This window comes from Mastigoproctus giganteus, chromosome 11 (genome assembly GCF_048544385.1).
Source record: "Mastigoproctus giganteus isolate SK-2022 chromosome 11, ASM4854438v1, whole genome shotgun sequence".
NCBI classification, from domain to species: Eukaryota; Metazoa; Arthropoda; class Arachnida; order Uropygi; family Thelyphonidae; genus Mastigoproctus; species Mastigoproctus giganteus.
In genome coordinates this window covers 93,049,694-93,076,877 of record NC_143585.1, presented here as the reverse complement: position 1 = coordinate 93,076,877, position 27,184 = coordinate 93,049,694, and the positions used below count along the sequence as shown (strand labels likewise).

Sequence of the window (27,184 nt, the reverse complement as noted above, 5' to 3'; positions counted from 1 at the left end):
ATCCGTGAAAACGCGCTAATTGCTTCAAAAATTTCCTCTGTAACTCGTGATATTAAATTAGAAAAAATGGAAAAGGCTTTAAATCTGTGGATAGAAGACCGAACTCGAAATAAAATTCCATTAAGTTCACTCATCATTCGTGACAAGGCAAAACTCCTTTATCAACACTTTAGTGAAACTGGCGTAGTACTGGCAGGATAAGTTTTTTAGCTAGCAAAGGCGCTGGATTGAAAGATATTTCAAATTTCTAATAAATATTACATTTAATATTAAATTGTTTCTTATTTTCATTTCGATGCCTTACGCTTGCATTTCTTTCCTACTACAAAATTTGTAAGTTCATCTGTTGTCTATGTATGTACATATAATACATACATAGACAAAATTTTAGACTAGTTTTTCTTATATATTTCATATTTTGGAACGGAACCCCTTTATTACTATGGGAGCCATAACTCAGTATTCGCGGCATTTCTCAAGAACGTAACCCCCGTGAATAGCGGGGGTTTACTGTATAATATATTCTTACTTTCATTTTCATTTTCCAATCTTATGTCACAACAGACTGACTCAATATTACACTTGCAACTTATCTCTAGTGGTTGTATAGTCTTATAATCTAGATAGTATGAATCAGAGCTGTACTACTCAATACGTTCTACATTGATAATAATATTAGTAAAATAATAAGAGGAGTTTACCTCAATATAGTACGTAGAACACTTCCGTATGATACCCTCCAGAAATTAAAACGGAAAAAACAAAAAAAAAAAAAAAAAACAACTTACCGGTACATTAGAGTAAAATATAAATAATTAAATAATCAATTTAACACAATTCAAATCAATTTAAAACAATTAAAAATCAAATTAACGCAATTAAAAGAATCTAACGAAAATATTCAAAACGATTTTCCTTCCTGAAGCCGACAACGCTTTTCGACCGTATGTCGTGATCACAGGAATGAAAATTCGTTTTGAATATTTTCGTTAGATTCTTTTAATTGCGTTAATTTGATTTTTAATTGTTTTAAATTGATTTGAATTGTGTTAAATTGATTATTTAATTATTTATATTTTACTCTAATGTACCGGTAAGTTGTCGATTTTTTCGTTTTTTCCGTTTTAATTTCTGGAGGGTATCATACGGAAGTGTTCTACGTACTATATTGAGGTAAACTCCTCTTATTATTTTACTAATAGTCTTATAATCTATATGCTTCTTAACCAAAAGCTGCCTTCGTTTATTATGAGTCTATTCTACACACATTGTACTGACATATTCAAATTCTACAATCCTATCTCAGAATACAACAAAACCATGGTAAATTGCACTGTTGTTCCAAAATTACATTGTTTATTTTTATATCAGGTCTGGCTAAATGGATCCCTCAATAAACTAACAAACTCATCTGGAGTCCTCAATAATAGCAAACCCATTTAGAATTATAAAATAATAATAAATATAAGTGAATAAATTTTAGAACAGTAAAATCTCCCCACTTAAGTTTTCTCTGGAATAATGTACATTAAATTCCATTTACTGTCCAACTTCAAACTCACAGAACCAACTTTTTATCTTCCTCGTTTATTCATTAAACTGCCGTTTCCTGGAACAACCTTCCTTCATATGTCTTTCCTGAAAATTATAGTCTACAGAAGTTCAAGTCTAATGTCAACAAATATCTTCTCTCGTCTTCTCAACCTTCAACCCAAGCACGGTACTAAGTACTAAAGGTTCTAATACCTCTCGTGTTCGAGGTTTTCATAAAAAAAAAAAAAATGTACATTAAATAAATAAGGGGGAGCTGCTGAATATTATTTATAATTGAAAGTGAGTTGCTGCATTTCATTCACTAAAAACGTTTACTTAAAATGTTCAAAAGGATTGACTCAGAATATGAACAGAACTATCCTTGTTTATGATATTAATCCTGATCCTATGGAAACAAATTTTTAATCATCAACAATATTCCCACATCATAAATAAATTTACAATAAATTAGCAATAATTGCAAATACAACTTATTGTAGACTATTCCAAAAGTAGATGTCGCTGGTGGTAAACATCAAAATGATCTTTCATTTTATTATCAAACTAAACACATACAGAATAAAAAATTATTTCATGTTTAGATTTTTTTACATGATATTTTGGGGACTCCCATTTTAGTATTACGTATTAGTATAAGATTCAAGGAAGCAAAGTTATACAGTTCTTGTATTTTCCCCCATCTTGTTAACTCCTATGACTTTATGTGGTCATTTCACAGAGTATAAATAGAAAATTCATTTATTTTAATCAGCCAAAAAAAAAAACTTCATCTATATACTGCAGCTAACAATTTTTCTAATCCTTCCTTGAATTTATACGAACTACTTACTTGCACATCAGAAGTTTGTCCCAACAATCATTTACTCTATGGAAAAAAACAAGTTTTTGCACAGAATATCCTGCAACTCTATTCTTTTTTCAATTTAAATTTATGTTCCTTTATATGTTATCCAAAAAAGAGTAACAAATATCAGTATTTAGTTTACTCAATCCATTTAAAGCTTTAAATGCTTCAACAATCAGTTTAAACCAGAAGTGCCTAGTTTCCAGGTCTACAATTTGCAGAACTGAAGCCTTTCTTGATAAGAGTGCCCTTTTGTGTCCCTGTTGTTGATATTCTCTGCACCCATTCCAAGAGATCCATATCATTCTTAAAATGAGGTCCCCAGACTTGTATGCATATTCAAGATGCAGTCTAACAACTGGACGCCTCCATAGCCAGGTGGATAGGAGCAGCAGTGCGTAGCACACGCTTCTTGATTAGACTGGGGTTCGAGCCCATGACCACCAAATACGGAAGATGCAGAAAGGTCAGGGAATGACCACCGCATGTCCCCGGAGCAATATGGCCTTAGTTGCTAATGCTCCTAAAAACCAAACAACAACAACTAACAACTGCCTTAGACAATGGGGGTAATCACTTCCTTGTCCCAACTGGAAAAATTCCTGTATATTACTGACAGAACTCCATGAGCTATCCTAACAATCTGTCTGTGTTGCTCAGAAAACTTCATGTCGGACCATACCATTACCCCTAGGTCTTTTACGTTCTCCACCACCTTGAGGTGTAGGATCACTCAAATGGTATGTTATTCTAGAATTAATGCTATCCACATACAGTACATTGTGCTTATCAATGTTAAACATCAGTTACCACTTCTCAGCCAATCTGCCTAAATTGTTTTTTTTTTCTAGGTCTTGTTTCAGTATTACACATTAATTTCTGCCAATAATCATCACCTTGTCAACCTCTGTACCAGCTACAAACTTAGACATGAAGCTTAATATGACTTCATCAATATCATTAATAAATACTGAAATCAGTAAGGGGCCTAGAGCACTGAACCCTGAGTGGCTCCATCAATAACAGTCCAAGAAAAGTAGTTCACATTAATAATACGTCTGTTTTCTGCCACTCAAGCATCCTTTTATTCACAGCAATGACTACTACACAATGCTCCTATTCATTCAAAATCTTTACCAAAATCTAAGTATACTATGTCAGAATTATTTTTTGCATCTAGTATCTTTGTCACTGGATCATAGTAGCTAATCAGATTAGTCAGACAAGACTCCCCATAACAAATTCATGATGTGATTTCTGTATAATTGCATTCCTGTCAAGATGAACCTCCATTCCTTTTTTAACCATTGACTATTTTCACTGAAACAAAAGTCAAGCTTACAGATCTGTAATTACCCACTGTGCTCTTCGTACCCCTTTGTGAACAGGCAAGACATTTGCACTTCTCCAATCCATAGCTAACTTCCTTGAACCCCAGGATGCTCTCATAATTAGAATCAGAGATTTGCTTGCCTTGGTTTGCTGCTTCTTTAAATATAGGTTCCATCAGCCCCAGGTACCTTATTTACTTTTAGCTTTGACAATTTCTCTTTTATTTTCTTCTCAGTTATCACAAAATTATTTAGATTCCATTTATAACTTGGTATACTTCTGGTATCCCCATTCCTAAAAATTTATTCAAGCATGAATTTAGATACAAAAATATTTATTCAGTTTGTCAGCAATCTGAACAGTTATGCCATCCATCAATAGTTAAGCCATTCATATCCAGTATCCCAGTGTGGTGCATCCATTTCATTCTAGTGTTAATATAAGCAAAAAACTATTTGCTTCCTTAGCTAAATACCTCAAAAGCTAGCCTAACCCTATTAGTGACTTGACTGCAGACTAGTTTGCACTTACTGTAGGTTTCAGTGTCCTCTGATAATTTATAATCATCCCATACATTTATCTTCTCTGCCACTAGTTTCTCATCAGTTCATCTTACATCTAGTTAGGTTTGAATCTTGAACAGTATCTCTCAGTTGGTATTAAAAAACCTAGTATATTTTATGATTACTTCCCTGAATATTCCCATTTAGAACAGCACAGTTGATCCCACTGAAAAGAATTTAAAAAATGTCTAAAACAATGTAGTTAACTTTACAAAAACAAAATCATTTCCCTTTATCCTTGACAACAGTTATATCTTTCAGTAAATCCATCATCATTATATTATGATCACTGTCATTTAGTGGTTTCTTTATCTGTGGATACTTCATGCCAAAAAGTCAGTACTGATAATTAGATCAAGAGTACACCTTTCTCTTATTGCCTCTCTAACCTGCGAGTGTAGAAAACAGCCATCCTACAAATCCAGAAAGTTTTTCTTCTGTGTATATTTGATCTTCTCGATGTATTCGATCTTTGAGTGGCCAAACCACAAATTCCAGTCAATATCTGGAAATTTAAAATTCTCCACTACAAGATATTCTGATTTACTGGCAGAGCAGTTTGCTTTAAAGTTCAATTGACCACAATAAATTTTAAAAAAATGTGGGTTACATTTTATCATATTTGCAAAGAAATTCAATGACATTATCACAATATTACTAAACAAAAACAAGTTCAGCCTTAACATTAGTGGTAAGTTAAAATTTAAATATTTAAAAATTTTAAAGGATGTAAAATAAACTAATATACAGTGATACATACACTGTGCTGCCACTTTATTAGGTACACCCCTGCTGTGCACATAAATGATTTGTCCCACAATGTTGCGAATGACATGACCACAGTTGTGGATATAAATGCAGCAGAACAACCTTTCTAGTATGTCAACAAATGTCCTAACAGACTTGGATCCAGTTAAATGTACAAACCATAGCAATAATGGAGAAAAGGAGTGATCTAACGCACTTCGAACGTGGCATGGTAGTAGGTGCAAGACACTGTTAGTTGCCATAAGAGCAATAAAGTGAAATAGTAGTAACAGTTGTTTCTGAAAGTAGAAAAGATCGTATTTCCTTTCTTCAATGTGTATTGCACCTACTAACAGAAAATAAAGAAAATTCATCTATTGGAAACGAGAAAAACTGGTGTAAAACTGATAACACTGCAATGCGCATTGGATAAAAAAAAAAAGTTTGCTCTATTGTAATTGTTTTTAGGGAACAATATAAAAACAGCAGTTTCCTGGATGTATATTTGATCTTCTAACAAAATTTCAAGAAAATATTTCTATTTATAGCTGCATTATAAACTTCAAAAACTGGTGAAAATGGCACTTCGAAAACGCCAAAGAAAATAAAATATATATATGCCCTAAGAATAATGGATGTTTCTTGAAATGTGTATTCTTCACAAAACTAATATTTTCTAACAATACAGAGCTAACAGATTATGACTAATGGGCTGCTCAAAGAGTATTGTTAGAAAATATTTGCTTGGTATGCTTTGAGGTTATCACAAAGGGAGAAATTCTGTTTTAGTACAGAAGCCGAATAAATTCTCATCTATGGTCATATGCTGTCTGAGCTGCAATAAAAAGATATACCCCACTGAAAAATAGATTTACTCCCTATCATTTCTCTTGTTTTACTGTGGTTTTTGGCAGATGTGCAATTTCACACAATCAACCCGTGACTTTCTTGTATTCTCTCTCTCTATCTTGGGATCTCTGACCATGTGGTCATCCCGGAGTATAAACAGAAAATTTTGTTTGTCGAAATGCTGCCCACCAATGGCACCAATTATCAACTCTTTTACTGTCCTTCTAATTTACATTGTGTTCAGATAATCTGCTTTGGGAAAATTCGAAAGTGCTACTTTAGGAGCAAATCCATTTCCATTCCCCCAACATAATGAATTACTTTAGGTACAATAAAGGACTACTACTACTACTTGATTTGACTGGAAGACACTTTCCACAATAAAACATCTTTATAAAGCGAAAACATGTGATCACTCAAAAGAAAGCAACCGTAGTCATTTGCATTCAAGGACAGGCTATATAACGATGTTTGAAATTTATAATGCAGTTCACTTGCCACTATTTGCAAAGGGATTATTGACAAGTACACGTTAGGAACAGAAAATGTTCGAGCAAAAAATTACGTAAAGCAATAAAGCAAAATATTGTAACAGGGCTATAATGCAAAATATTGTTAGAATGTAATAAGGCAATAATGCAAAATATTGTTAGAATGTAATAAGGCAATAATGCAAAATATTGTTAGAATGTAATAAGGCAATAATACAAAATATTGTTCCCTAAAACAATTACAGTAAAGCAAAATGTTTTTTTTTTTTTTATCAAATGCGTGCCAGACCAAAATAGGACTTATTAGAACTTCTGCATTCTTGGATGAAGCTGATTTGGGGCTATAATGCAAAATATTGTTGGAAGGTAAAAATGAAAAGTATTGTTAGAAAATAAAAAAGCAAAATATTGTTCCCTGAAACAATTACAGTAAAGCAAGTGGTTTTTTTTTTATAAAATGTACATTGTGTTATCAATTTTATGCCAGATTTATTTATTTTTTCTTCATTTTCCACTGTGGCTTCCAATAGACGAATTTCCTTGATTTTGTGTTATTAGATACAATACATATTGAAGAAAGGAAATACGATATTTTTGTTTTTCAAAAACAATTCGCTGCAATTCTTTCGTAATTGTTGCGAACAACAATTTTGAAAAGCAGTAAAGCAAAATGTTGTAACAGGGCTATAATGCAAAATATTGTTCGAAAGTAAAAATTCAAATTATTGTTCCCTAAACCATTATAGAAAAGCAATGTGGTTTTTTTTATCAAATGAACATTATTTGTTTTATGACAGTTTTTTTTTTATTTTTGTTTCCACTGTGGCTCCCAATAGATGAATGTCCCTGATTTTTTGTTAGTAGATACAATACATATTGAAGAAAGGAAAAACATTTTTTGCTTTTCAAAAACAATTCGTTGCAATTTTTTGTAAAGCAATTACGAAAAGCAGTAAAGCAAAATGTTGTGACAGAGCGATGCAAAATATTGTTCAAAAGTAATGATGCTCAACTGTTTGTTTTCCAAGAAAGTTGCTTACATTTTTATTTTCTCCTTGGATCACCTTGGTAACGCTAATGACATAAGCTTGACCAGTCAATTATGGCTCTGTGTGTGTGTTGATTCGTTTTAGCCAGTGATGCTGCAATGACGCGCCAAATTCAAACGAATTCAGTAACTCGTTGTATAATCAAAGTGCGGCCGCAGTTTTTTTCTGGTCATAATTTCATACATTGGTATGTGATCATACATTTTTGCTGTTTTCGAGTGAATTAATAGTTTTTGCTGCAATTTAAAGGTAGGAAATCAAAGAATATACTTCTGTTTATGTATATTGAGAGTTTCAATTCTTAAATTGAGTAGAAATTATGGAAATTATTAGTTTTTTTTCGGGGGAGGGGGCAATTTTCAAGTAATTAGGGTTACTGGGGGATGGGATAAAGCTAGGGTTAAACAAATCATTATTATAATTATAGAAATATTACATGAAATTATTGTAATGTAATTAATAAATTATTTTTTTATGTAGTCTGAGCAGTGACATAAATATAATGAAAGGGGATGCAGTCACTCTGCTCAAAATTATTCACAAAAGCTATTTTGGACACAAAATATACATGGATGTCAATTCTAATTCATTCTAAAAAGTTATGTAATCTTAAAAAAGAATAATTAATATTGCTATAGTTTAAAAGAGTTACATATACTCACCAATAACATTAACTGGAACTTTCAGGGTGGCTAAATTAAAAATAGTGCCAACAACACAGGCAGCCCCTCCTAAATCACCTCTCATAATTTCCATTCCAGCTGATGGTTTTATAGATATTCCTCCACTGAAAATGTAAAATCAAGTTTAAAAGGTATACTTTACAATAGGGCCTCTCTGGAATCCAAGGATGATCTCATAATCATGGATATGGATTTGCTTACCTTCTTTCCTGCCTCCCTTAATAAAATTGAATAGATTCCATCCACTACAGAGTATTGCTTCCTCATGTTGCTCTCTAACATGATGCTGTTTTCTACAGCAGCAAGTCAGAAAGACAACAGGAGGAAGCAATACTCTTGATCTGGTTATTAACAGTGATTCTTCAAGCATTAAGAATCTGTAGATCAAAAACCCACTGGGTGGCAATGATCACAGTAAAATCATTCTTACAAAAGGCTTTTGCTTCTGTAAGATAACTATTGTGGTCTCAGACAGTTTTTAAATTCTATGCTGTAAGACCAATTAATGATGTTACCAACAGGAAGTTCAAAATGGAAGCATTCAGGGAAAAAATCATAGAAGCTACTAGGCACTTCGTACCAACTAAGAAATACTGTTCAAGGCTTAGACCTAAATGGATGTCAGACGAACTGATGGAACTTGTGGCAGAGAAGAAAAATTATCAAGTGATACAGAAACCTATGGTATACATAAATTAATCCGTAGTCAAGTCACAAAGGGAGTTATGCAAGATAAGGTAGATTATGAGAAGTCTCTGGCAAAGAATGCGAAGAACAGCAGCAAAGACTTCTATGCTTATCTTAACAGTAGAAGAAAGCTGTTGAATCACATTGGGCTACTTGATATAAATAATTTAAATGTTGATGATCCCGCTTAACTTGCTGACAAACTGAATAAGTATTTTGCATTATCTTCACACATGACGAATTCTTTAAGAAAGGGGATGCCAGAAGTTTAACAAACTCTAATGGGAGCTAAATGATTCTGTGATAAATAAAAGGAAAGGAAGAGAAATTATTGAATCTAAACATATAAAAGGCACCTGGGATGGATAGAATCTATCCAATTATATTCAGAGAGACAGCAAAGGAAGTAAGTAAACACTAAGTCATAATTATGAGAGCATCCCTGGATTCAGAAAAGGTCTCTATGGACTGGAGATGTGTGAATGTATTTCTAATTCACAAAGGAGGATCAAAAGGTGATAAGTAATTACAGACATTAGCTCAATGTCTTTTCTTTGGAAAATAATGGAGTAACTGGTTAAAGAAGTAATGCAGGATCATCTAGACAGGAATGTAATTATACTGTAGTCACAGCATGGATTTGTTAAGGTGCAGTATTGTCTGACAAATCTGATTGGATACTATGATGCAGTGACAAAGGAACTGAATGTAAAAAATAATTTTGATATCACATACTTGGATTTCAGGAAAGATTTTGATACTGTTGTACATAAAAGACTGCTGCACAAACTAGAACAATGTGGCATTAAGGGAAAGTTACTGCTATGGATAAATGGATGGTTGAGTGAGAGAAGACAGAGTGGTTATCAATGGTTGTTGTTGTTATTTGGTTTTTAGCAGCATTAGCAACTAAGGCCATATTGCTCCAGTGCAGTGGTCATTCCCTGACCTTTCCGCATGCTCCGTATTTGGTGGTGACGGGCTTGAACCCCGATCTAATCAAGAAGCGTGTGCTACGCACTGCTGCTCCTTCCCACCTAGCTACGGAGGCGCCGGTTATCAATGGGTACTGCTCCTCATGGACTATTATTATTAGTAGAGTCCCCAGAGTGCAGTGCTGGACCCATTGTTGTTTTCAATATTTATTAATGATTTTGATGAAGGTATATCTTAATGTCTAAATTTGCAGATGATACTAAGTTCGGCAGGATGGTTAATGACAATCAGGATGAGCTACTGCAATAAGATCTAGGAAAATTAGGTCAATGGGCTGAGAAATGGCAGTTGATGTTTAACATTGACAAATTCTAGGTACTGTAAACGGATAGCAATAAGCCAACTCTGTGGTACTACACTCTGGGAAGTGGAAAATGAAAAAGACTTGGGGTAATTGTGCAATCAGGTATGAAATTTTTCAAGCAGTGCAGACAGGCTGCCAAAACATCTAATGGGATTCTGTCAATGATATACAAAACCTTTCTAGCAAGGATAAGGAGGCAATTATCTCCTTGTACAAGGCCATGTACAAGGGGATGGGATAATCCCCTTGTACATAGTTAGGCCACATCTTGAATATACTGTATATAGGTCAACAAGCCTTGTTTTAGGAGGGATGTAGATTTGCTGGAATGGGTGCAGAGAAGAGCAACTAGACTGGTGAAGGGAGCAAAAGGGTGCTCTTACCAAGAAGAGTCCAGTTCTGCAACTTTCAGCATCTGGAGACTAGTCACCTGTGGGGGTGATCTGCTTGAGGTGTTTAAGACCTTGACTGGATTGAGTAAGTAAGCTAAATGTTAATAGCATTCTTTCTCTTTCTGAGACTACACACATTAGGAGGCATAAATTCTAGTCGAGGAAGGATGGCTGAAGGATAAATGTGCAGAAATTTGCCTTCAATCAGCAGATGGTTAATTGTTGAAACAAACTTCCATCTGTTGTTGTTGTGGAAGTGGATGGTTTGAATAAATTAAAGGAAGAACTAGACAAATTCTTAGAAGGTATGGATGGGTGAAGCGTGTAGGGTTTTTTCTTTTTTTTTTTTGGCTGATGCTTTTTATGCATGCTTTCTTGCATCATTTGCCACTACTCATACTAATATTAATGGTATAAGCGAGATAATATAATATAATATAATATAATATAATATAATATAATATAATAATAAATAACAGGGTGTTTCAAAAGTTATGGTCAATAATTTAAAGGTGGACTGTACAGACTACAATATGCAAAAAAAGCCTAGTAAACATCCTTAAGTGAATCGTTTTCGAGATATTGCACATTTCTAGTTAGGATCCACCACTGATAAGGTGAACTGTACAGAGTTGGGATCTACCACTGACTTGTTTGTTTAGGTTAGGTTATGCTCATTCTCTCCCTTTCCCCTCTCTCAATGCTCTGAGACATAGCAGGCATACTAGTACTTGTCAAAGGATAGTCAACATGGAAAGAGGTTACAGCAACGAAGAGTATGTAGACGCACTTCATGTATGGTAAAGCCAATGGCAGTGCACTCGAGGCTGTACATTTGTACCAAGAAGCATTTCCCCATTGAAGGCAGCCCAACAGGAGCACATTCATCAGGGTACATCAACGGCTTAGAGAACATGGGTGCTTCGCACATGAAGTACAAGCAGGTAGGCCCAGAAGCATAACACCTGATGTTGAGGAAATGGTGTTAGAAAGAATAGAACAAAATCCAGGAATTTCGACAAGGAGGGTTGCTCTGCAAGAGCATGTACTGAGTCATAGCAGTGTATGGCGAATTTTACATCACCAATTACTGTACCCCTACCATATCCAGCATGTACAAGGTCTCAGCAGTACAGACTACCCTCCCAGAGTGAACTTCTGCCAGTGGATGCAACAACAGTGTGTCCTGAATCCCCAATTTTTAAACATTTTGTTTACTGATGAAGCTGAGTTTACTCGTAATGGTATTTTTAATTTTCATAACTGTCAAATTTGGTCTGACGAAAATCCTAATGCAATTCACGAGTCATGACATCAGCAATGTTGCTCGTCGAATGTCTTGGGTAGGACAACTAGGAGACCGTCTGATTGGACCACACTTTCCGCCAAACAGGCTAACAGGAGAGATGTACCTTCAGTTTCTGCAGAATGTTCTTCCAGATCTCCATCATGATGATAATGTTCCACTTCAGCAACACCAGAACATGTGGTTCATGCATGATGGTGCACCGGCACATTTTGCTCAAGTTGTGAATCAGTACCTAACTAGAAGGTATGGTCAATGGTGGACAGGTAGAGGTGGGCCTGTAATGTGGCCTTCCAGATTATCAGACTTAAATCCTATGGATTTTTGTATCTGAGGTCATGTAAAAAGCTTGGTGTACACTTCTGTACACTTCTGACATTAACACAGTTGAGAAATTGCAGAGTCAGGTTGAATGAGCCTTTCAGGAAATCAGAAATGACCCAGGATGCCTGAGAGGATTCGCAACTCGATGTAGAGAAGACTACAAAGCTGCGTATGGATGCAAGGACAGCATTTTGAACACCTTTTGTAACATCCTGTAACATGTAACATCTGTAAAATCCTGTGGCATTGAAACCAAAAATTAAAAATATATTATCTTATGTTTAATAAAATGACCCTTAGCAAAGGATTCACAGCTTTTTGCTAAACTATCACTCCCATAGTCAGTGGCAGATCTTAACAGAAAATGTGCATTATCTCAAAAATGGTTCATTTGCAGCCCGATGTTCACTGGGACTTTTTTGCTTAATTTAGTTTGTACTTTTGACCTTTAAATTATTGACCATCATTTTTGAAATACCCTGTAAATATGCACTCCTACCTAAAAGTTTGGGACCACATTTAATTTTTCTTAATTTTAAATTTTTTTATTAAAATAGGACCAACTTGCTTACTGCACCCAGGTGATTTGTAATAAAAATTTATATTATGTATAAAAATCAAAAAAACTAAAGGATGTTTAAGAAATGTTTAATAAATTTCTACAATATTTGAGAATATTCTGGAAAGCTAAAAAAGAAGATTCCTGAATGAGAATTATAGATGATTCTAGATATTCTAAAAAGTGGAAATATTGTTTCAATATTATAGAAGATTATAAACAATTCTAGAGTGTTTCGCAACAATATAAATTGAGGAATAAGAGCTGTAACTTATCAAATTGAACACCAGTCATTCAGAAAGAGTGTTTGATATAAGTTTTGTGTTCTGATAAAAAGGCAAGAAATACGGAACATCAAATTCATTATTTCTTGCCTTTTTTTCTTGATAACTCTGTATAAAAAAAGTTATTCTGTGAAAAGTATTACCAAAAAACTAGATGTTTCATATAAATGAGTACAAACTACAATTTGAATATTTAAGGAGATTGACAGTTTAAAGGACAAACTACAATCAGGACAATTGTGTGTAACAATGGAAGCAACAGGATAAGTCCATAACAATTTCTAAAAGCAATCAGTGACTTACTGTACCTAAAATCCACGCTGAGTTTAACAGGAACAGAGAAATTCCTTTGTCTACATTCAAAAGTTCATCTAAAATAAGCAGGACTTCTGGAGATACAGCAGTACGAAAATCTTTATTAAAAGTGGAAAATTGAAAGAAATGATTGGTTGTGTTGGGCATTTGACGACTGAAGAGTGGAAAAACGTACCAAATGTGATATTTTTGGATCCAAGCAAAGACTTTTAGCATTAGAAGAGGCATATGATGCAAGAAAGCAAGCTTATACAGCATCAGCCAAAAAAATAAAAAATAAATAAACCTTCTCATTTCACTGATCCATTCGTTCCAAATGTTTGTCTAGTTCTGCCTTGAATTTATTTAAGCTATCAACTTCTACAACAACAACAGATGGAAGTTTGTTCCAGCAATGAACTACCCGCTGGCTAAATGCAAAGTTCTGCACATCTATTCTATAACTGTCTTTCCTTGGTCTGAATCTATGCCCCCTCAGGTATGTAATCTGAGCAAGAGAAAGAATCCTATCAGCATTGAGCCTGCTCAATCCATTCAAGGCCTTATACACCTCAATCAGATTGCATCGCAGGTGCCTACTCTCCAGAAGCTGCAATTTGCAGAACTTAAGCCTTTCTTCGTAAGAGAACCCCTTTGTTCCCCTCACCAGTCTTGTTGCCCTTCTCTATACTAATTCTAGCAACTCTACATCCTTCCTAAAATGAAGCTTCCAGAGCTGTATGCAATACTCAAGGTGTGGCTTGACCATTGCCTTATACAAGGGGATATGCCTAATAAGGCATATGGCAGAGAAGAAAAATGCATGGGATACATACAAATTAACACGTGACACGGACGCCTATGATAGATACAAGTTGATCTGTAACCAAGTTACAAAGGAGGTTAGGCAGGCGAAGGCAGATTACGAGAGATCCTTGGCAAGGGATGCGAAGAAAAACAGCAAAGAGTTCTTTACTTATGTAAACTCTAGAAGGAAGGGGATGAATCAGATTGGTCCACTTGAGATCGATGGGTCAACTGTTGATGACCCTGCTCGGGTAGCTAACAAACTAAATGAATATTTTGCATCGACATTCACACATGAGGAGTTATTCAGCGAGGGGAATGCCAGAGGTGTATTCAACTCTAGCAGTAAGCTAGAGAATCTTGTAATAACTGAGAGCAAAGTGGAGGAGAAATTGTTGAAGATAAACACAAGAAAGGCACCTGGGGTGGATGGGATCTATCCAGTTATATTAAAGGAGGCAGCAAAGGAGGTAAGCAAACCCTTAGCCATAATTATGAGAGCTTCCTTGGACTCAGGGGAGGTACCCATTGACTGGAGATGTGCAAATGTGACCCCAATTCACAAAGGGGGATCAAAGGCTGACACAAGTAATTATAGACCTGTGAGTTTAACTTCTGTTCCCGGAAAATTAATGGAGGCACTGGTGAAAGAAGCACTGCAGGATCATCTAGACAAGACTTCAGTTATAGCTAGGACACAGCATGGTTTTGTTAAGGGGAAGTCTTGCCTGACCAATTTGATTGGATACTATGATGCAGTCACAAAAGAACTGGATGCAGGGAATAACTTTGATATTATATACTTGGATCTTAGAAAGGCTTTTGATACTGTTGCACATGGAAGACTGCTGCACAAATTGGAGCAGTGTGGCATTGGAGGCAAGTTGCTGCTATGGATAAAGGGGTGGTTGAGGGGGAGAAGACAGAGAGTGGTAATCAATGGACACTGCTCATCGTGGACTAATGTTATTAGTGGAGTCCCTCAGGGTTCAGTATTGGGGCCTTTATTGTTTTCTGTATTTATAAATGATATTGATGATGGTATATCAGGCTTAATGTCCAAGTTTGCAGACGATACGAAGGTTGGCAGGGTTGTCAAGGACACTACTGACACTATGCTGCTGCAACAGGATTTGGAAAGGTTGAGCAGATGGGCTTCGAGGTGGCAAATGAAGTTTAACATTGACAAATGTAAAGTACTACATATGGGAAACAGCAACCCCAGAGCAACGTATCTACTCTGTGGTACTACACTGACAGTGGTAGAGAATGAAAGGGACCTGGGGGTGGTGGTGCAGGCAGATATGAAGTTCTCTGAGCAGTGCAGACGAGCTGCAAGAGTAGCTCATGGTGTATTGTCAATGATATATAGGAATTTTTCTAGCAGGGATAAGGAGGTGATTATTCCCTTGTATAAGGCAATGGTCAGGCCACACCTAGAGTACTGTATACAGGCCTGGAGGCCTCATTTCAGGAAGGATGTAGAGCTGCTGGAACGAGTACAGAGAAGGGCAACTAGATTGGTGAATGGGACAAAGGGGTTCTCTTACGAAGAAAGGCTTAAGTTTTGCAAATTACAGTGTCTGGAAACTAGGTACCAGCGGGGTGATCTGATAGAGGTGTACAAAGCCTTGAATGGTTTGAGCATGCTCAATGCTGATGGGATTCTTCCTCTAGCTCAGAAAAATCACCTGAGAGGGCATAAATTCAAATTGAGGAAAGACAGATGTAGGATAGATGTGCGGAAATTTGCCTTTAGCCAGCGGGTGGTTGGTGGGTGGAACAGACTTCCATCCCTTGTCGTGGAAGTTGATAGCCTAAATAAGTTTAAGGCTCAGCTGGACAGGTATTTCGAACGAACAGAGGGGTGAAGTGGAAGTGGTTATTTTTATTTATTTATGTTACTTTTTTTTTTTTTTTTTTTTTTTTGGCTGATGCTGCATAAGCTTGCTTTCTTGCATCAAATGCCTCTACTAATGCTAATGCTAATGCTAATGATAATCACCTCCTTATCCCTGCTCACAAAATTTCTGTATATCGTTGACAAGACCCCATGACCTACTCTGGGAGCCTGTCTACACTGCTCAGAAAACTTCATATCTGACTGCACAATTACCCGCAGATCTCTTTCATTCTCCGCTACCCTGGGTGTAACACCACCCAGTTGGTACATTTCTCTGGGGTTACTGCTACCCACATAGTATAGTGTATAGTGTGTTTAGGGGTCTAACGGCATCAGGGGTTCCCCCCCCATCTCTGCGTAGTATACACTGTGGTGTGATACAGAACACTGTAGAGGCCAGAGGTTTAAAATATCCATACACCTCTGATTGAGGTGTATGGATATTGTGGTGTGTAATGTTTTGTACTGTTGTTCATCTGGTCTTTTAGCCATTGGGTCCCAAATGAGACCCACTGTTGCCCACACAACAGTGGGTCTCCATGAGGTATACAACCCACACAACAGTGGGTTGTATACCTCATGGAGGCAGACTGAGTACACCAGTATTTTTAGAGATTTGTGTAGTTTTGACAAGGGACAAATGCTAGTCGCAAGATAGCTAGGAGGGAAGGGAGACTGAAGACTGGGGGGTGAAAGACAGAAATATGGGGTCAATAATGAATATAACCCCAAAAGTCAGTGGGGCAGGCCCATGCCTCACCAGGTGAAGATAGGGAGGGGGTGACGGGGGGGGGGGGTACAGAGTAACCATCCCCTGCCCAGGGAAGGGATCGAAAGTGAACCGGGTGAGGATATCTGGTTCAGATCGCCTAATGATGTTTCGGCAGCAAACTGCACAATGTCTTTGTCAGGTCTTCCTATGCCATTCCTGGGACATGTTGTCCTGTCCGTGTGAGTGGTCGAGTCCAGATAATGGCTCCAGTTTAAGCCAGTGGTCAGTTCCAGGTTAAGTTAATGATTAGTTGTTCTTCAGATTGTAGCTGTTACTGCTACCCATATATACAGTACTTTGCATTTTTCAATTTTAAACTTCAGTTGCCACTTCTCAGCACATCTGCCCAACTTTTCCAGATCCTGTTGCAGCAGCACACTGTCATTACTGTCAGGGTTGTTACCCTGCCAACCTTAATATCTGCAAACTTTGACATTAAGCTTGATATACCTTCATCAATATCATTGATAAATATACAAAAGAATAACGGGCCCAACACCGAACCCTGAGGGACACTACTAATAACATTAATACACATAGAACAATATCTGCTGATTACCACTCTCTGTCTCCTCTCATTCAGCCATCCTTTTATCCATTGTAGCAACTTGCCCTTAATGCCAAACTGCTCCAATTTATACAGTAGTCTTCCATGCGCAACAGCAACAAAAGCTTTCCTGAAATCCAGGTATATGATATAAAAATTATTTTATGCATCCAGTTCCTTTGTGACTTTTTTTTTATGAAAACCCCAAGCATGAAAGGTATTAAAACCTATAGTACTTAGTACCGTGCATGGGTTGAAGGAGAAGTATGGGGGGAGGGGGGGATGCCGGAAACTTTGCTCTAGAGACTAAACATGGGTTTCACCACTTCAAGCCTCCAATAAGCAAAGTGGTGGTATTTCACCGGTTGATGGAAGTCATCTACCACCTACAAATTTGATCAACTGAAGAAAAACGGTGCCTACAGTCAAGCACAACGGTTGTTCAATCGTGATCTGGGGTTGCTTCTTTTTTTCTAGAGTGGGTGACATTGTCAAATTGAAAGAATTTTAAGAAAAGAAGGCTATAAAAATATTCATGAACATAATGCAATATCCTATGGGCTTTGGCTTTGTGGAAGAAATTTTATATTACAACAAGACAATAACCCCAAGCACAGCTATAAGCTGTGCATGGATTTTCTAGCAAATAAACAACAGGAAAAATTACTGCAAATTATGATGTGGTCACTCCAATCACCGACTTAAACCCAACAGATCTTTTATGGGATCATCTGAACCATCAAGTCCATGAAGTCTGCCCATCTTCACAAAAATTATGGGAAACCTTGCAGATCGCTTGGATTAATCACAAAAATTATGGGGAACCTTGCAGATCACTTGGATTAATTTTAGTCAAGACACTATTATAAAATTGATCACCAGAATGCCACATCCATGGAAAGCAATGATAAAATCAGTATAGTTGCTAATATTAATCATTTCAATATTTTCTTCTCTAAATTTTTCACAGCTTAAAAAAAACATCTTAAAATACTTTGTAGTGCGTTGTTTTTTTATATATTAAACCTTACATTGTCATAGCTAATTTCATAAAAATTAATTAAAACTGTTGTTGTGATACGTTGTGATTCCCGACTTTTATATGGGAGTGCGCTCGCGCACACACGTTGTACATATTGTTGTCCATTCAATAACGTTTTACTGATTTGCTGTGTTTTTTGGGAAAACTTGCATATTTAAAAAAACAAGTAAACTGCTTTTCTTATAAAGTATATTTTTCTTTCTAGGTCTGTCTGTGAACATTAACCAATTTAAGCCAAAGCAAAGAGCCATTATGAAATTCCTAATGAAGGTGGGATTTTCCACTAGTGACAGGCTAATGTGTATGGTGAAGAGAAAACAAACTGATGCCAGCAGTAGCCTAAGACTGGTGAAGAAATTTAAGCAGAGAGCAATGGGCAGTCATTTTGAAAGGCAGTCAGATGAAAACCAAAAATGGTGGGAAATGTGATTCTGGATAGGTAGACTACTGTCAGGTTTAACAGATACAATGTGGACATAACACTGTTAACACAATCATTAATGACTTAGATTTAAAACAATGTATACAATGCAGATTACCCATCTTAGAATGTACTTGATCTGATAATGCTGGTGATGTCTGAAGATCAAGGTGGAGAGCTTTATTAAATATAGCAACAGAAGGTGAAACACAGTTCAGAAACAGTATATGTGGAGGACAGATACAAGCACTCAAATGCAAGGCCACACCACTGACAAAAGTAATCTTAACCAGATTATATAGGCAAAACATGAACTATGGATAGATATCTATTTCTGTCCTATTTCTGGCATTTTTATTTATTTTTTATCATTATTCTCACTTAAGTTGTATCTCAAGTGTCATGTAGAAGAAAATGCTTTTTGCTGCCTATGATGTATGCTTTTACCCCTTTTTTATGTAAGATTCAGTTTTCAATTATTTCAAACATTATTCAAATATAAGTATATATATGTATAATTTGGTTAATCTAATTTCAGCTTATTTAATACACACAAATTCATGTCATTACTTACTGTCCAATACAGCCGTATCAATTATATTATTTTGTTACTTGCTGGTGACATACACACATCTACATGTATATCAAATTTAGGAACTAACAGCATTTTTCTCAATAGCAATAAGTATGTATATCAAGAAAAGGCTAGGATTAGGCTTTTGATAATTTCTACACTGAATTAATACTGTAAACAACATTGAAAAATTCAATGTATAAATTATCAAAAGCATGCATACTATGTACAGTGGAGGGCAAATAACAAGCATAATTATTAAAAGAGGTTTAGAAAAATAGAGTTCAGAGGAGATAAAATTTAGTCATTAAGCAGCCACCTTTTTTTTTTTTTTTTTTTTTTTCAATGTGAAAATGAAAAATTTGTATTTTATATTTATGATGAATATCAAATAACTATACCTGTCAAATGTGATACCTTTTCCCACTAAAACTACAGGTCTGTCTCCTTTCTCTCCTTTATAAAACAATTCTAGAAATACAGGTGGTTCTTCTGAGCCTTTGGACACGCTTAAAAATGATTCCATTTTTTTCTGCTCTGCCCATATCTTGTCTCTATCAATAGAAATTAAGAAAATGATACTCTTGAAGTTTTTCCCAACCAAACTAGTTTAATTTAAAAAACACTTCACCCATGTAAAGTTTAGAATATACTTATTACTAATAGAGTCTAAAAATCACATTTTGCAGATGTTTTCAAATCCTCTGCTTCTTCACTGATTATAATCTTGTTGTTGCACCATAACAAAAATCACTACAGACAAAACTGACACACTGTTTGATATTTAAAAAAAAAAAAGTGCCACAAGGAATAACATAATCTATACATTGTCCACAAAAATCTGAAAAATAATTTTGAAAGACTAGATGTTGTTAAAACACTTAAAATATGCTGATACAATGAAGACCAAATAGGACTCAGCTGAAATACCTGAACCAATCAATAAACCACATATAGTGATTTTTTATTCAACACACTACTTCTTTTCTTTCAGTTCTGTAAGCTTCCTTTTTTTTGTACCAACGTTACTCTGCAGAGAAAAGTTTGGAAATTTGGTTGCCAACCAAAATTGTTAGGATAGCATGAGAGTCAAGATGAATAATTCCCAACAGGTAAGAGGAATTTCTTTCTTTCTTTCTGCAAACAAGTATCATATACATTGCAATAGCTGAAATTTAAAAAGGAAACAGTGGCCATAATAACTAGCACCATCCTTTCACTAGTCCTATGACTCTAATATTGCTTATTTCACATGCTGCTGAGAAGAGTGAAAAACAGTTTCACTCATTGAAAATAGAATTTTTACTATTAAAAGGATTTACTTACAATGCTAATATTGAGTACAGTATTTCTACTAAGTTTAAGTCACTAGGTATAGCTGGCAGTGACCAAAAGTAGTGTTAAGTGGGGAAATTAATTTTGTAACTAAAAATGGTTGGATTCCCCTCCACCAACTCTGAAAATTTAATGCTAATTCTGGAACTAAAATTTTCTCTAAAATTTTATTGAATACCATGTCTTTAATTCAGTTATATTTTTTTTTTGTCAATCTATTGTAAGAATAACATGGAATTTAGATTCCCAAATATGTGTAAATAATTTGGGAAAACAATGGTCACAATCAGAACAGTTGCTTGTTAGTTTTTTTATATATTCTCAAATATTCATTCTTAAATAAATACTCACCTTCAACTCTGATTGTAAAAGGGTACAATCAACTGAATAGAACTTGTGTTAATAACAGATTAAACTGTTCTAATCATGTGTGCTGTTGATCTTAGATTAGATTAGAAAGGCCACTGCTGACCTTTAGACTTGATTCTGTTTGCTAATAAATGGGTATGTTTCAGGATGATCAATGCATCAGGCCATTGAAACAATAGATAATATATACAGTATATACTTGTTAACAATCAACATCCACCTATACAAGAAGACCAAGGGGTGATACTAAGTGAGGTGCACTGGGTATGGCAGAAGGTGGTATAGCTAAATCACTGATACAAGGGTTAGAATAAAGGTAGATGGACAGAAGTTGCAACCAACTGCTTTGGCCAGAGACCAGAAGGCTCAACTACAGTTTGGGAAAATTGAGTTTGGACTGATTAATAATTATTTTGCAACTGTTGCTGTTGTTGTTATTTGGTTTTTAGGAGCATTAGCAACTAAGGCTATATTGCTCCGTGATTAAGCAGTGGTCATTCCCTGACCTTTCTGCATCCTCCGCATTTGGTGGTGACGGGGCTCGAACCCCGGTCTAATCAAGAAGCGTGTGCTACGCACTGCTGCTCCTTCCCACCTGGCTACGCAGGCGCCACAACTGTTGCAAGCTTTAGTATAAGCAGAAATTAAAACTACAGATTTACAAAACCAAGGGTTTAGTAGATAAAGGACAAAATTTTAGAGTGGAATGAAAAATAAAGAATTTCAGGCCTACAAGAGTAATTTCACTCAATCTAAACAGACACTTAGGATAAGCAGATTTAAACAAAAAAAAAAAAAAAGCAATGAGGAATAGAAATTGCACAGATCATCCCATTTTCACATTCTCGTAATGCCAAATGACATCGGATGAGAAGCGCCATGGAAGAGAGGGATCCACTCAGTGGCATAGCTAAGTTTTTTGGGCCCTTACGCAAGAAATCATTTTGGGCCCGTTATTTTTATTAAAATAAATTTTAATTAGGTATATTTTATATAAAAAATTGTTGAATTATTTTAATAAAATAAATATGTATTTTATTTACGATTTCTTTATAACTTGACAAACATCAAAAACATGAAAATTAATATTACAATATGATACTACTTATTAAATACAATTTGACAAACATAAAAAATTATACTATACCTAATAAATTTACAAAAAAAGTTAAACTGTTACTTTTCGCACTTTTACATTTGCAAAATCATTAATAATCTTTTAAATTCATTTTACTGGCATATTTATGCTCAATAGCCAACACTGCAAGATTGCACAGTCTACTTTGATCAATAGCATTTCTTTTATAATCTTTTATTATTCGTAATTTACTAAATAATCTTTCGGCAGAGGCAGCTGACACAGGCAGGGTAAAAAATAACAAATAAAGTAAAAATTTCTGAAAAGTCACTTTCTAGGGCACTATATTTTAAAATTAACAAATAAAAAAATTGTCTGATAGACATGTCTGCTGATAAATCTTGTTTAATAAGTGGATTAAATTACAATATTGAATCGGCAGTTGGGTAGAGAGTACAGGTGAATACTTTTTTATGAGATTTTCACACTCACTTAATATACGATTTTCACACTCACTTAATATACAATTTTCACAATCAGCATTTGACATAGTAATAATTTTTTTGGTTCTAGTATTGCAATATAATTTTTTACTAACTTTATACTTTTGAAATGATTTTTAATTTGTGTTATAATTTTGTCTAAAACATAGTAAAAAACACTGATTTTAAAATACTGATCTCTATTGTCAAACAAAAAAATCTGAAGCTAATTCACTGTACTGTCTTTTAGTTCTACATTGTCATTTGTATTCAAATTTGGGATCTACACTGAATCCTTGGCAATTTGCTCAGATTCGAATTTAATTTGTTCGTATGAATTTCAAATGTTTTGTAAATTTTTACTGACTCGATCCAATACAGAAGTATATTCTTCAAGGTCTATAGCAAGCTTCTGTAGAGTTTTTGAAGCATAATTAATTTTGCACATCACGTTATTCAAAAATATACAAATGAAAATAAAATCATTTGCTTCATTATTCTAAGCACTTTGTCTAGGTCTGCTTTTAGTTGATTTAAGATTCATTTCTGTCAAAGCTTTTATAAAATCTGCAAAATGAACTTTCACAGCTGTTAGAGATTGTAATCTACCAGACCAGTGAGTAGGGTTGAGTTTTTTTAATTTAAATATATAAATAAATTTTAACTTCAGATTCCTCAGTAAATTTAGAAAGAACATCCCATCCTTTTGTACTATTTCCAATAAAAATTATACAAATTATGAAGAATGTTGAAAAATGATGAAACGTTATTACAACAATTTACACTATCATTAATAACTAAATTTAAATTGTGACTTGCACAATGAATGTACACTGCATTTGATTGAATCCTTTTAATGAGTGACTGCACACCATTATACACCCCACTCAGCATTAGCCCCACCATATCCCAGACCATAACATTTTTCAATGGGAATATTTAGTTTGGGTAATATTTTCATTATATTATCCGTCATCATTTCTGCCGAATGATCATTCATGTCATAGAATCCTAAAAACGTTTCATAAATTTCAAAATCTTTGGATTTTTCATTTTCACTGCAAATTACGTGAACATGTTGTACAATAACACTTAATTGATCTTTTTTTTGTGAGATCTTGAATAGTATCTAAAATTAGTGAATAGAATGGTGCGCTGAATTAATTTTGAGTGTTAATTCTTTTATTAATTTGGTACCTAAACATTCTATTAACTCATTTTGGATAGTGGGGCTTAAATAAGTTACTGAACCAGATGACTTATTAATAATTTGTTTCATTATGTCATCATAGTAGGAAAGTAAATGGACTTGCGATAAAAAATTGCCATTGTAATCTTCCGAAAATCCTTCCCAATGACAACGAAACTAAAGAATTTTTAGCCAACATAAGCATTATCCAAAATAATCGTTCTAGTATCATTTTCCAAAACGAGGATCTGTATCTTACTTTTTCCTCAAGGTCTTTTGCCACATTTCATGTATAGCATATGCCTTGATATGATGTTGAGAAACACTGTGAATTTTTATCCGAAAAGATAGATATTTCCAATTTCGTAGTCAGGAACACCACTGACTTTTTAATATTTAAAAACTGCCAGCATGGCTGGCAATGTGTAGCATCTAAAATTCGTGAGTAGCACAGCCACAAACAAGGAACTGGACCATACATTGAAGTAGAATAGTAGTACGCATAACTAAAACTTCTATTTTGTTGTTCAGGATCCCTTGGAAATGGTAATTTAGGTCTCTGAGGTAACAAACTCATAATGTTTCTTTTTGTTTCATCGGAAATGTTGATGTCCACGTATTCTCCAAGATCACTCGAGGGAATAAATGGTGCGGTGCATTCAACACAAATTTCCGACAAAGGCATATCTATGATTGCTGAATTGTTTTCATTTGATGACCCTGCTCGATTTAAATGATCTGCAAATATATTTACACCAGCAGCATTCTTTTCCACATTTTCTGATTCACTTCTGGACAAAATTCATTACTGTGTTTTGTAAAGAAATTATCTAATTTATGTAATTTATTGACTGCCTGTTCTTTTTCTTTCTTCATTGCTCTTTTTCGGGTTCCACTCTTTCCCTTTTTCTTTTCATCCATTTTTAACTAAAAATTTTATTAATTTAATTTTAAACTTTATATTTTAAATACAAATAGCAATAATAAACAAATACATTTTTGTATGTCAATTGCTGTTTTGATAATGATTTGAACTTGAAGAAACTTAAATTGAAATTAATCAACTAACAACTTCTGATCATTGTATATGGCTAAATGTTCATATACGTGGGGCCTATCCACCCCGTCCTGTTAAGTTGGGGAATCCTGAACACCATACAATATGACGCATACACATACAGTAACCGAACAGGTATCTGATCACTATACGAAGTTGCATTTGTAAAAGCGAAATAAAGACTGCCACCGCCTGAGTTTGTTATGCTTTGGTGACAAGATATAAAAAGAATTCCTTCCTTATTCTAGATGTATCACATTGTTGAAGAGCTCAGTGAGAAAAATATTTTCATTACATGTTGCATCTGTTTATAGGCCCTAGCAGAGTAGGGGTGGCCCCCTACTTGCATCTGTTTATGGGCCCTGGTGAAGTAGGGGCCCTAGTCTTTGCCTACTTTTGCTATACAGTAGCTACACCCCTGGCCCCAATGGAAAATAGACCATCACCAAGTTATGATCTGAAAAGTACCTAGAGAACCACAAATGTTAACTGTATACTTTGTGAAGGACTGTTGGTGAGGAAAGGATCAATTGTGTTCATGTGTGAGTAGGATTGTCTGATATTTTGGTAGGTAAACGAACAGGTTGTGTAAAGGAATTAGTATATGCAAAACTCTCAGGTTTTTGAACTTAAAACTAGAAAACTTGGTTCCTGAGGCTTGTCACAGAATTTCTAGATGTGACAGCTAGGGCTATTGCTTTGGAGTCTAAAACACTCGTGGAATTGATATTCTGGTCCTACCTCTAAACCAAGTGGATGAAAATTCAGCAGTCTGGGCATTCTGTTACAACCAAATCCATTTTGCACCTTCTAGGTGCTGGGACTGTTAAAAATCTTGTGTGTATTAAGCGACTAGAGAAAGCCACTGCTATGAGTGCTAAGAAACATTACTGTAAATGGTGGCCAAAGCCATTTTTTTTAATTAGCATTGAGCAAACTCAGTTTCATCTAAGTAGTAATGCAACATTTTAAATAAAATGGTAATATACTTCTCCACTGGAGCAGTGAATTTTATTTAAAGTGCAATACCAAGGCAACTCTGATCTGATTATCAGTAGTGATTCTTCATGCATTAAGAATCTGCAGATAAAGTGTGGCAGTGATCACAGTGTGCTGAAGTGAGATTTACTCAAAGAGGTAACTATCATCAAGGGTAAAGGGAAGGGTTTTTGCTTTCATAAAGTGACTATGGTGGTCTGAGACAGTATTTAAATTCTGTACGGTGGAACCAACTTATGATGTTACCAACAGAAAATTCAAAATGGGAAGCATTCAAATAATTAATCTTGGAAGCTTCTAGGCTTTTAATACCAACAAAGAAATATTGTTCAAGATTTAGGCCTAAATAGATGTCAGATGAACTAATTAGATATGTGACAGAGAAGAAAAATGCATGGGATACATATAAATTAACACATGACACAGAAGCCTATGATAGATATAAGCTGGTCAGTTACCAAGTTACAAAGGAGGTTAGGCAGGCGAAGGCAGATTACAAGAAATCTTTGGCAAGGGATGCAAAGAAAAACAGTGAAGAGTTCTTTGCTTATGTAAACTCTAGAAGGAAGGGGATGAGTCAGATTGGTCCACTTGATATCGATGGTTCAACTGTTGATGATCCTGCTCAGGTAGCTAACAAACTAAATAAATATTTTGCATCGACATTCACATGAGGAGTTATTCAGGGAGGGGAATGCCAGAGGTGTATTCAACTCTGGCAGTAAACTAGATAATCTTGTAATAACTGGGGGTAAAGTGGAGGAGAAATTGTTAAAGAAAGGCACCTGGGGTGAATGGAATCTATCCAGTTATATAAAAGGAGGCAGCAAAGGAAGTAAGCAAACCCTCAGCCATAATTATGAGAGCTTCCCTGGATTCAGGGGGGGTGCCCATGGACTGGATATGTGCAAATGTGACCCCAATCCACAAAGGAGGATCAAAGGGCAACACAAGTAATTATAGACCTGTTAGTTTAACTTCTGTTCCAGGGAAATTAATGGAGGCACTGGTTAAAGAAGCATTGCAGGATCATCTAAACAAGACTTCAGTTATAACTCGGACACAGCATGAGTTTGTTAAGGGGAAGTCTTGTATGACAAATTTGATTGGATACTATAATGTAATCACAAAGGAACTGGATGCAAAGAATAACTTTGATATCATATATTTGGATCTTAGAAAAGCCTTTGATACTGTTGCACATGGAAGACTGCTGCACAAATTGGAGCAGTGTGGCATTGGAGACAAATTGCTGCTTTGGATAAAGGGATGGTTGAGTGGGAGAAGACAGAGAGTAATAATCAATGGATACTGCTGTTCATGGAGTCCCTCAGGGTTCAGTGTTGGGTCC

At 35.2% G+C, this 27,184-nt stretch overlaps 1 protein-coding gene across 1 annotated transcript in view; it reads right to left on the bottom strand.

Annotated features, from left to right (window-relative positions):
• LOC150078263 (cytosol aminopeptidase-like) overlaps window positions 1-27,184 on the bottom strand; it is a 223,157-nt gene that overhangs the window by 100,045 nt on the left and 95,928 nt on the right. Inside the window, exons 8-9 of the mRNA XM_090385107.1 lie at window positions 19,726-19,878; window positions 8,092-8,216 (exon numbers count right to left, since the gene is read on the bottom strand). Coding sequence (XP_090241233.1) covers window positions 8,092-8,216; window positions 19,726-19,878 — 278 coding nt within the window. The remainder of the gene's footprint in view (window positions 1-8,091; window positions 8,217-19,725; window positions 19,879-27,184) is intronic.